General features: G+C 45.5%; 1 protein-coding gene across 11 annotated transcripts in view; it reads left to right on the forward strand.

The window, feature by feature from the left end:
- ralgapb (Ral GTPase activating protein non-catalytic subunit beta) overlaps window positions 1-9,084 on the forward strand; it is a 34,065-nt gene extending 24,981 nt beyond the window's left edge. For 5 of the 11 annotated variants that reach the window (XM_015968491.3, XM_054746142.2, XM_015968494.3 and 2 more), the window contains 12 exons: window positions 2,813-3,000; window positions 3,116-3,219; window positions 3,320-3,472; window positions 4,119-4,328; window positions 4,417-4,575; window positions 4,653-4,821; window positions 6,336-6,458; window positions 7,145-7,281; window positions 7,352-7,460; window positions 7,902-7,980; window positions 8,358-8,506; window positions 8,709-9,084. In XM_015968491.3, the coding sequence (XP_015823977.1) occupies window positions 2,813-3,000; window positions 3,116-3,219; window positions 3,320-3,472; window positions 4,119-4,328; window positions 4,417-4,575; window positions 4,653-4,821; window positions 6,336-6,458; window positions 7,145-7,281; window positions 7,352-7,460; window positions 7,902-7,980; window positions 8,358-8,506; window positions 8,709-8,902 (1,774 nt within the window). In that variant the 3' untranslated portion in view covers window positions 8,903-9,084. Of the gene's footprint in view, window positions 1-2,812; window positions 3,025-3,115; window positions 3,220-3,319; window positions 3,473-3,582; window positions 3,649-4,118; window positions 4,329-4,416; window positions 4,576-4,652; window positions 4,822-6,335; window positions 6,459-7,144; window positions 7,282-7,351; window positions 7,461-7,901; window positions 7,981-8,357; window positions 8,507-8,708 lie in introns of all 11 variants that reach the window. The other 6 variants (XM_070544999.1, XM_070545000.1, XM_070545001.1 and 3 more) reach the window with 2 other exon arrangements.
- Window positions 9,085-11,956: the final 2,872 nt, after the last annotated feature.

Consider the following 11,956-nt stretch of genomic DNA (forward strand, 5'->3'; position numbering starts at 1 on the left):
TCTCTCTCCCCCTCTCTCTCTCCCCCTCTCCCCCTCTCTCTCTCCCCCTCTCTCCCTCTCTCTCTCTCTCTGTCTGTCTTTGTATGTGTCTCTCTCTCTCTTTCTCTCTGTATGTGTCTCTCTCTCTCTCTCTCTCTCTCTCTCTCTCTCTCTCTCTCTCTCTCTCTCTCTCTCTCTCTCTCTCTCTCTCTCTCTCTCTCTCTCTCTCTCTCTCTCTCTCCCCCTCTCTCTCTCCCCCTCTCCCCCTCTCTCTCTCCCCCTCTCTCCCTCTCTCTCTCTCTCTGTCTGTCTTTGTATGTGTCTCTCTCTCTCTTTCTCTCTGTATGTGTCTCTCTCTCTCTTTCTCTCTGTATGTGTCTCTCTCTCTCTCTCTCTCTCTCTCTGTCTTTGTATGTGTCTCTCTCTCTGTATGCGTCTTTCTCGGTCTCTCTATCCCTATCTCTCTCTGTCTTTGTATGTCTCTCTCTTTGCATCTCTCTCTCTCTCTCTTTATATGTCTCTTTCTCTCTCTCTGTTTGTGTCTCCCTCTCTGTCTTTGTATATGTCTCTCTCTGTATCTCTCTTTCTCTCTCTCTCTCTGCATCTCTCTCTCTCTGCATCTCTCTCTCTCTCTCTGCATCTCTCTCTCTCTCTCTCTCTCTCTCTCTCTCTCTCTCTCTCTCCCCCTCTCTCTCCCCCTCTCCCCCTCTCTCTCTCCCCCTCTCTCCCTCTCTCTCTCTCTCTGTCTGTCTTTGTATGTGTCTCTCTCTCTCTTTCTCTCTGTATGTGTCTCTCTCTCTCTTTCTCTCTGTATGTGTCTCTCTCTCTCTTTCTCTCTGTATGTGTCTCTCTCTCTCTTTCTCTCTGTATGTGTCTCTCTCTCTCTCTCTCTCTGTCTTTGTATGTGTCTCTCTCTCTGTATGCGTCTTTCTCGGTCTCTCTATCCCTATCTCTCTCTGTCTTTGTATGTCTCTCTCTTTGCATCTCTCTCTCTCTCTCTTTATATGTCTCTTTCTCTCTCTCTGTTTGTGTCTCCCTCTCTGTCTTTGTATATGTCTCTCTCTGTATCTCTCTTTCTCTCTCTCTCTCTCTCTCTCTCTCTGCATCTCTCTCTCTCTGCATCTCTCTCTCTCTCTCTGCATCTCTCTCTCTCTGCATCTCTCTCTAGCCCCCTTCAGACAGGCCATGAAAAACGGAAATGTTCCGGACTCTGTCCGTAAGACCTTTCTGTCTGAATACAAACATCCGGATAACGTTTTCCGTAATTTAACCGGACGAAGCCCCTAGTAACAGGTCCGGACTTGTTACGGACAGGGTGGCTGCTTCAGACTGGTGAGGTCGAGTTCCGGACAGGGAGGAGGGGGAGGAGGAGGGGGGGACCGGGGGACACTGTGCGCACCTAGATAGCCCGCTGCTGTAACATGCGGCGAACCACAGCAGCTCGCCTCCTACGGTACCGTCTATAGACGCGCGACGGAGCGCTTCACACCGCTTCAGTGATTCCTTTAACCATTGAGCTTCATCATCCAGGTCTCTTATGCATTTTCATGTGCGCAGAATTATGCTTAACATAAGTCCGACGCCCCCCCCCCCCCCCCCCCCAGATATCTGGAACTTTTCCCTGCTGTGTGAAGGCAGCCGAAAGGACCAGTTCCGGTACAAAAGTGGTGTGTCTGAAAACACAGTTCCAGTTAAAAACTGGATTGAATTGTCCACACATAATCCAGAATGTCCATCTGAAAAGGGCTTCTTGTCTCTCTCTCTCTCTCTCTCTCTCTCTCTCTCTCTCTCTCTCTCTCTCTCTCGCTCTCTCGCTCTCTCGCTCTCTCTCTCTCTCTGGCTCTCTGGCTCTCTGGCTCTCTCTCTCTGGCTCTCTGGCTCTCTCTCTCTCTCTCTCTCTGGCTCTCTGGCTCTCTGGCTCTCTCTCTCTCTCTCTCTCTGGCTCTCTCTCTCTCTCTCTCTCTCTCTCTCTCTCTCTGGCTCTGTCTCTCTCTCTCTCTCTCTCTCTCTCTCTCTCTCTCTCTCTCTCTGGCTCTGTCTCTCTCTCTCCCTCTCTCTCTCTCTCTCTCTCTGGCTCTGTCTCTCTCTCTCCCTCTCTCTCTCTCTCTCTCTCTGGCTCTGTCTCTCTCTCTCTCTCTGGCTCTGTCTCTCTCTCTCTCTCTCTCTCTCTCTGGCTCTGTCTCTCTCTCTCCCTCTCTCTCTCTCTCTCTCTCTCTCTGGCTCTGTCTCTCTGTCTCTCTCTCTCTCTCTGGCTCTGTCTCTCTGTCTCTCTCTCTCTCTCTGGCTCTGTCTCTCTCTCTCCCTCTCTCTCTCTCTCTCTCTCTGGCTCTGTCTCTCTGTCTCTCTCTCTCTCTCTGGCTCTCTGGCTCTCTCTCTCTCTCTCTCTCTCTCTCTCTCTGGCTCTGTCTCTCTCTCTCTGGCTCTCTCTCTCTCTCTCTCTCTCTCTCTCTCTCTGGCTCTCTCTCTCTCTCTCTCTCTCTCTCTCTCTCTCTCTCTCTCTCTCTCTCTCTGGCTCTGTCTCTCTCTCTCCCTCTCTCTCTCTCTCTCTCTCTGGCTCTGTCTCTCTGTCTCTCTCTATCTCCAACGTTTTCAACTGTGCTTTATCTCTACTAATGCTTGTTTACCTGCTAAATTGCCTCATTGTGCATTTCCTGATATTTTGAAAAGATGACAGTGTTTTTAAATGTGTTTGAAAGCAAATAAAAAAATCACAAAATCCTTTGGAAAAATCTTAAACACACACACACACACACACACACACCATGTGTGTAGCGTAAGGTGATTTTGCTTCTACTGACCCACATCCTGTTTGTGTTCCTGTGGCGTTCCCCAGTATCATGCAGGTGTTGGGGGCCTTCCCTTCTCCCAGTGGACCCGCCTCCACCTGCAGCCTGCTAAATGAAGACACACTGATTCGCTACGCCAGACTAAGTGCCACAGGAGTCAGCAGTTTCCGCTACTTTGTCTTGGACAACTCTGTCATCCTTGCTATGCTGGAGCAACCGCTTGGCAATGAACAAAGTCAGTGGTCTAACGTCGGATTTGGTTTGTGCAAATAAAGAGTATTGTTCTGGTAGGAAGAAAACGCGTTAGCCATCTGATTTCTTAATAAACGAAAGCCCTGCTGTACTCACAGACCCGAGTCCATCGGTGACTGTTCTGATCCGGGGGACAGCGGGACGACACGCCTGGACCATGCAGCTCTTCCACCAACCGAGAGGCGCTCGGGCCAGTCAGAGGGTAGGGCCGTGTTACTCCATAGTGACACTCTGGCGATGTAAAACTCCAGTTTCATATCTAATCTTACAACTTTTCTCTATTTCCGTCCACCTGTTGTCAGATGTTTGTTCCGGAGGGCCGTCCAACACCCAACAACGACGAGGGCGTCAAGTACAACGTCAAGCAGAGGCCTTTCCCTGAAGAAGTCGACAAAATTCCTCTGGTCAAAGCGGATGTCAGCATTCCTGACCTGGATGATATTGTCAGTAAGGAGGTGAGAGGACAGCTCTCTGCTGAACTTTGTTGTTGAACCCGAACCCCGACTGATACGCGGTGGCCCTGGGGTCTTTCTTATTACCGTTATTTGTTATTGTACAAACTTAGGTGGGTTGTTTGGGCTGGGAGGATGATTCAGAAGCCACAAGCTCACTGATGAGTAATTACCACCACGTAAGTTGTTGGAGAGAAGATGATCTCACTTGGGTAACGCACTGGTGAAGGTTTTTAATCGTCCAGGGTGTTGGAGTCCTAGTAGCTTCAAACGAAGACGGCTGGATGGAAAAACCACGTCCGCTTGGCTTTTTAAAAACCTACTAAGACTTCATTTGGGTGTTTCTTGTAAAAAGGGTGAAATTAGCTGGTTTGGTGATAATTATCTTTTAATATTAAAATGCAGTTCTGTGTCCTCTAATAGATACGTAATTGACATTTAGGTACAGCTTTATCAGTCAAATTAGTACTTTTTAGAAAGTTAAAGATCATGTTTTTAAATTAAAGCAGCACAAGACCTGAAGGGATGTCAACTGGATTGGATTGAGTTGGGTCTGCTTGGCTTGACTTGACCTCTGGCTTGTGGGACAGCTCCAGTCCCGTCAGACATGTTCCGTCCCACTTTAGAACATTGTGCTTCCCCTTCTCAGCTGGAAATTCAACACGACAAGCTTTGCGCTTTAATGACCAAGCAAATTGAGTATGAGAGCACGTTGGAGCGACGCAGTGAGGAAATCTTGAAGTCCAAGCCTTTCCCAGACCCGCAGACGGACTGCAAGCCCCCCCCACCATCACAGGAGTTTCAGACAGCTCGCCTCTTCCTCTCCCACTTTGGCTTTCTGTCTCTAGAGGCACTGAAGGTTGGTCAGGATAACGTTTCTGGTTTTGAATACTTTATGAGATTGTCTCTTTGAAATCACTGGTGTAAAACTTTATTAACTATTACAGGAACCCAACAACAGTCGTCTACCTCCTCACCTCATTGGCCTGGACTCATCCTTGCCAGGATTCTTTGACGACATCACCTACCTGGACTTGCTTCCTTGCCGACCGTTTGACACCGTTTTTATTTTCTATGTGAGGGCTGGACAGAAAAGCAGCTCTGAGGTGAAGGACTACACCCTAAGCTATTCTTGCATTTTGCGTTCAGGTGTACTCATCTTTTGACTTTGCTTTTCAATCAGATCTTGAGGAACGTGGAGTCTTCAGCTACTGTGCAGCCACATTTTTTGGAGTTCTTGTTGTCCCTGGGCTGGCCCGTGGATGTGGGACGCCACCCAGGGTGGACGGGACACCTAGACACCAGCTGGTCCTTGAACTCCTGCTTCGACAACAGCGATCTACAACAAGCAGGTAATCTAACTGAGCTTAACTGGAGAGGGAAATCATTGTTTGGTGTTGGTGGTTTTGTATTAATGAGCCAGGTTCTGCTGGAGGTTTCTTCCTGTTAAAGCAGAGCTTTCATACATGCTTACTTAGTATGGAGATTGCTGTAAAGTCTCTGACACAAGTCAGTGACTCGATGAAATCTGCTGGGTTTCCTTCCATAGGAAACTTCAAACTAATTGGCATAATGCCCTTAATTTAATTTAAATGTGTGCATCAACTGATGTTATTAGTGACATTTTGGCATGAAAATAAGGTGGAAAAATTTCTACATATCGGCCATCAGCTGATCATGTCTACTACACATCGGCCATCAGCTGATCATGTCTACTACATATCGGCCATCAGCTGATCATGTCTACTACATATCGGCCATCAGCTGATCATGTCTACTACACATCGGCCATCAGCTGATCGTGTCTACTACACATCGGCCATCAGCTGATCATGTCTACTACATATCGGCCATCAGCTGATCATGTCTACTACACATCGGCCATCAGCTGATCGTGTCTACTACATATCGGCCATCAGCTGATCATGTCTACTACATATCGGCCATCAGCTGATCATGTCTACTACATATCGGCCATCAGCTGATCATGTCTACTACATATCGGCCATCGGCTGGTTGTGTCTACTACATATCGGCCATCACCTGGTTGCGTCTACTACATATCGGCCATCGGCTGGTTGTGTCTACTACATATCGGCCATCAGCTGATCATGTCTACTACACATCGGCCATCAGCTGATCATGTCTACTACACATCGGCCATCAGCTGATCGTGTCTACTACATATCGGCCGATCATGTCTACTACATATCGGCCATCGGCTGGTTGTGTCTACTACATATCGGCCATCACCTGGTTGCGTCTACTACACATCGGCCATCGGCTGATCATGCCTACTACATATCGGCCATCGGCCGATCATGTCTACTACATATCGGCCATCGGCTGGTTGTGTCTACTACATATTGGCCATCAGCTGGTTGTGTCTTCTACATATCGGCCATCGGCTGGTTGTGTCTACTACATATCGGCCATCAGCTGATCATGTCTACTACACATCGGCCATCAGCTGATCATGTCTACTACACATCGGCCATCAGCTGATCGTGTCTACTACATATCGGCCATCAGCTGATCATGTCTACTACACATCGGCCATCGGCTGATCATGCCTACTACATATCGGCCATCGGCCGATCATGTCTACTACATATCGGCCATCGGCTGGTTGTGTCTACTACATATCGGCCATCGGCTGGTTGTGTCTACTACATATCGGCCATCGGCTGGTTACGTCTACCACATATCTGCACTGGCAATAGGAAAGCCAATATCGGTAGACCTCTACACTGATAAGTAGGTTCAGTTGGAATGTTTCCTTTGTAAAATTACCTTGAGACGACTCTCGTTTTGATTTGGCGCTATGTTTTGAATTGGTCCCATAAATGTATCCATAATGTTGTAGAGGAAGCAGCTACGCCTGAGGACACGGGAGGTTCAGCCTTCAACGGAGAGAGGAAGGTTTTGTACTACGCTGATGCTCTGACGGAGATCGCCTTTGTCGTTCCGTCTTTAACAGAAAGTTCAGGTTTGTATTCCAAACCTCACATGATCATTTATGTCATATAAAGTTTACTTAAAGGTCTCCTTTACTGAGAAACTGTAATACGTGCTCTTTGTGAAATACGATCAGCAACTGAGCCAAGTATGAATGCTGAACATGAAAAAGTTCTTTAACCCCCATCGTCTTCATCAGCAGCAAAAAGAAAATAGACGGGAAAACGATCTAGCAAGAAAAGGTCAGTCTCCTCTACTTCACAGGGATAATTGGTATTCATAGCCACGCCCAGCCTGGCTTGTGACCACCTACGGGAAGGAGAGAGCAGGGTGCGTCTCGGTTAGCAGAAGCTAACCTTAGCAATAGCAAATCCACAACATGGCAGAACACGTTCAGGCTTGTGTTATTTGTAGAGATAACATATCAGTGTTGCATCTTTTACCTAAGAAGGAAGAGGAAACGGAGGCAGCAGAAGAGTCGCATTGCTGTTAGCCAATCAGTAGCGAGTTTTGCATCTCTTGAGTATTAATGAGCAATCCTGTCGTTTTCCTCCCCCCACTCCGACAGACTTCTAACCCCTAAAACAGGAGAGCTTCTTTTCCCTGCAGAATACGACTCACAAGGCATTCATTTGTTCACAAAGACCCAAGTAACTAAAACAACAGGTGAATGAGAGCTTCAGCAACTCCTGACTGTTTATGCTGGATGTGTTGTAGAGGAGTCATCAGTGCACAGTGACTCCACCATGGAGGCAGACACCAACACAGACTTGGTGACCAGTATACCTAAACAACACGGTCTCACACTGGACCTGTTCACCAACCACTCTGAGAACCTGGAGTCTGTGAAAAAGGTAAAGACCGCTGCTGTGATGAAAAACAACCTCTGTTCCTGAAACTCACTGGAGGCTTCTGCTTCTGCAGCTGAGCCCTTTGGTGAAGGCAAAGAGGTCATCGACTGGAAAGTCCTACCCCCAGCTGGGCCCCGAGACCAAGGTGTTTGTAGTCTGGGTGGAACGCTTCGATGACATCGGTACGTTCGTGCTGTTTGGTAATGATAAGCCACCGGTACTATAAAGTACTAAATGTGTATATAGTACTAGGGATGCAACGATACCACTTTTTTCCAAACCGATACGATACCGATACTTGGATCTGAGTACTCGCCGATACCGATTACCGATACCTATACTTCTACCACACAATAAAATGCAATGATTTGGAATACAGATTTTATTTTCTTCTCTGCTTTCAACAGGAAAAGACTGTGAGGTAGATAAAAAAGTAAAATATATGAATGGAAATCGTCACAAAACTAAAATATTAGGTGAACAGAAATGACAAGTTACAGTGAAGCCATTTCCAAGCAACTGCATTGGTATCGGTTAACTTTTACCGGTGCATCCCTATATAGTACCCTGATTCTGTGCTAAATGAACTGGTGCATGAATGTTTTTTGTCTCCGTGTCTCTAGAGAACTTCCCGTTGTCTGATCTCTTGGCGGAAACCAGTACGGGTTTGGAGGCTAGCTTGAGCAACAGCACTTCCTGCAGGTACTGAGAAGTCGACGCTCGGGACCTTTTGTCTATCAGCTGGTTTTTGTCAGGTGCAAAAAGGAAGACTGAAAACACGTTTAGCAAAGCTGAGCTCAGACTTGCTTTTGAAAACAGGAAGTACTCGTACAGTGTGTGCAAAGGCAGGCAGTGGCATTTGTTCTGTGATAATATTTTAGAAAGAACCAGAGTTATCATGGTTGTACAATTTTAATAAACACATATCCAGACCTTCACCTAAGCTATAGAAGCTCCGCTCGTGCCGTCGACTTTTATTCAAAGTCAATCGAACATCGGAAACGTCTTCTGGAGTCGAGTTTTTACTGTTAAAACTTTAGTTTCAGGCATAATAGCTCCTGCTGTTGTCTCCGCCCTAGGTCAGGGTTACTGGAAAAGGACGTCCCTCTGATCTTCATTCATCCTCTGAAGACGGGACTCTTCAGGATCCGGTTGCACGGCGCTGTAGGAAAATTTGGAATGGTGATTCCCCTTGTGGACGGAATGGTGGTCAGCCGTCGAGCTCTAGGTAAAAACGGTTTTCTACGGGGAAAAGATGAGTGATGCATGTTGGGAGTTTAGATTTGTAGGTGACACTCGAAGTCAAAGTGCAGTCAGAATGTTTGTTTTTCTTTCAGAAAACGGACGACATTCATCTCTTTGTACCTAAAAGCCAGAATCGAGCTGCTTCTCCAAGCTGATTTTTAACGTTCTTTTGTTCCGCCTCCTAGGGTTCCTCGTGCGTGAAACCGTCATCAACGTGTGCAGGCGGAAGCGGCTGGAAAGTGACTTGTACAACCCTCCACATGTGAGGCGAAAACACAAAATAACCGAGATCATCCAGCGCTACCGCAACAAGCAGCTGGAGCCCGAGTTCTACACCTCGCTCTTCCATGAGGTCGGCGACGGAAAGCCTCACCTCTAGTCCTCTCCGTCCTGTCCTAACACTGACACACACGCGCACACACACACACACACAGAATCTTTATATTTATACTGTACTATTTTGGTATTTATATGAATACATATATCAGCACTGTTTGCCTTTGACTCTGAGATCAAACGAACATGCCAAGGTAAAAAAAAAAAAAAACGAATCCCCTATTCATGTCTGCATTTCAGCCGCTCATCGGAGACGGGAACGGCTGAAGTTTAGCGGTGACGGTGTCTCTGATTGATTAGATTCACGCTTTGCTTCACTTTAAATGCAATACATTAAGAACGCCGTTGGCCTGTTTGGACTTTTAAACCCGTAACGTCTGGATTCATGCTCCAATCTTTAGTTTTTTACTGAAACAGAGTTTTCTTTGCCAAGAATGCTCTTAAATTTATCCCCAAATCTAAGAGACATAAAATACTTCTCATCCAGACACCTGCTGTAGTCTTCCTTGTGCAAACACACACTTGGTCTGAAGCAGACTGAACACACACACACGGATTGTTTTTATATTCTTTTTCCTTTTCTGATTATTTATGACTTTATTTTTTATTATCATTGACCAAATGTGGGTATCATTTTGACAACTGCTGCGTTTGTGGCTATCCTGTCACACATCCCACCACTGCACTGTATGTGTGTGTGTGTAGACGGCCATTTTTCTGCTTGTTTATTCAGTCAACACTACGAGAGCTCACGGATCTTCTAAACCCCGCTTGTTGCATTTAAAACGTGGAATTCTGTCATTTAAAAAAAAAAAGAAAGATTTCAAGACAATAATTGAGTTTTCCCCCTGAATCTGTAAGTCGAGGCGCCTTTAGGTAGGTTTACTCGTAATGCTCGGGTTTCCTTGCAGTTGGAGCTACGGAGTTTGCACTTAACGTTAGCAGGGCTGATCTAAGACGGCGTTGATGTCGTTGGTAATAGCAAACAGGAATCATAGCGTGGTTTTTAAGTGTCTTACTCCTCTAACCAAGATCTACATGATGGCCAAAACGCTGCATGTAGCTAACAACGTTATATAGTACTGTACACGTCGTGTGCCACCTCTATTTTGTAATATTTTGCTTTAAATGACTAAGCATGAGTAAAAAAAAGTAAAAAAAAAAAGCAAATATTTAGAGAACCTTCAGGAAGCTTGTTGAGATTCTTTAATCACAATTTCTGGCTTATTTGAAGCACAATAATAAGAAATAACAGGTGGCTCAGGACTTTTGCACAGGCTTTCAGCTACGTTTAGATGACAGAAATGTGCAGTTTTGCCTTCATAAAAGCTATTTTTATTTTATTTTCTCCACTTCACTGGTTCTGATCCAAGCCCTCCGACTGTCTGCCTGTAATAATGTGAATTTATTTGTCACAGGCGGGTCGGGGCAAACACCTCATCCTTTCCTTGATGTATTGGAAAGTCTTATTGCACTGAGCACATTTTAATTCTTTTATTTTTATTTTTTTGGGTCGGTTACCTGTCGTTTTGTACTTTTGTGCATTTTGGAAGCAAATCCCGCCTGAAGGAAGAGTTTTATCTTGTGAAATAACGATTGAAGAAGAGGCTTTGCAGAGTTTTTAACGGATCATGTCTAATTGTGACTCACTTTTTATGACAGTGCTGTGTGCACACGCCTTTTTTTTTTTTGAAGGAGAGGTCATTAAATACGCTTCAGAGAAACTACACACAATCAGCCACACGTCGTATCTTGTTACTCCTCTGATGTTTGGATCGTATTTAAGGACTTGCCGTGTACAGAAGTGGAATATGTGTAAATATACGATGGCTTAAGGCATTTACAAGTTGTCCGTTGCACTCTGCATCTGAGACGGCGGGACGTGTGTGTATGTTTGTAATTATGTGTGGAAGGAACACGTTGGGTATTGAATGTAACATGCATCAATTAAAACTATTATTGACATTTTAAATGTTCTGTTTTCTAACATCTGAATTGTTCTTTAAATGTTGTAAAGACTTAACTTAGGACTCAAACGTGCAACCATAGTCTGTTACAATAATTACATAATCATTTGTGTTAAGCCACATGGTTGCACTGTTGCCTTTCTGTGTGGAGGCATCACCGGCTTCCTCCACAGGCTAAAACATGCATGCTAGGTTGATTTGAATCTCTGTGTGTGTGTGTGTGTGTGTGTGTGTGTGTGTGTGTGTGTGTGTGTGTGTGTGTGTGTGTGTGTGAGAGAGAGAGCTCTGTGATGGACTGAAGACCTGTCCATGGTGCCCCCCGCCTCTCACCTAATGACACCCTGTGACCCTACTGAGTGGTCTAAATATAGAATAGATATAATAGAATAGAGTAGAATAAAGTAGAATAAAATATAATAACTAGCATAAAACTTTGCTATAAAAAATGGCAGGTAAAGGTAATATGGCCGATAACGTTACGTTATGTCAAGTACCGAAGACGAGCATGGTTGTGTGTTTATAAGCTGTTCACAAGTCTAACGGCAGATGGAAAGAAGCTGTTCTTATGGCGAGAGGTTCTGGTCCGGATGGACCGTAACCTCCTGCCCGAGGGAAGCGGCTCAAAAAGTCTGTGACCCGGGTGAGAAGGGTCAGCTGCTATCCGACCTGCACGCCCACGAGTTCTGGAGACGTACAGGTCCTAGAGAGATGGAAGGCTGCAGTTGCCAATCACTTTTTAAATTATCTGGAGAAATGAGCATCTGAGATGACAAGAATGGTTTAATGTGTCAATAAATACCACTAATGGATGTTTCCTTGGTCCGAGGTACAAATAACACAAAAAATGCAACTAAACCATCATCCACCAGAGGGCGCTGTTCTCTCAAATTAGCCTTTGATACAAAATACTGAAAATTCGGCTTTAAATGAACAAACAACGGGACAAAATTTCACGAACACTTTAAAACTTTGAAAGTATAGTTTATAAATATATAAAATATGTTGAAACATAAGTTATTGAAGAATGACGGCATGTTTAGTGGCTGGTTAGCGGCGCAGGAGCGGGTAGCTGGCGCGTGTGTCCCTCCTCTTTCTCCTCCTCTCTGCTGTCTCCTCCAGACTTGGGTTCG

Source organism: Nothobranchius furzeri, chromosome 15, assembly GCF_043380555.1.
Source record: "Nothobranchius furzeri strain GRZ-AD chromosome 15, NfurGRZ-RIMD1, whole genome shotgun sequence".
Lineage (NCBI taxonomy): Eukaryota > Metazoa > Chordata > Actinopteri > Cyprinodontiformes > Nothobranchiidae > Nothobranchius > Nothobranchius furzeri.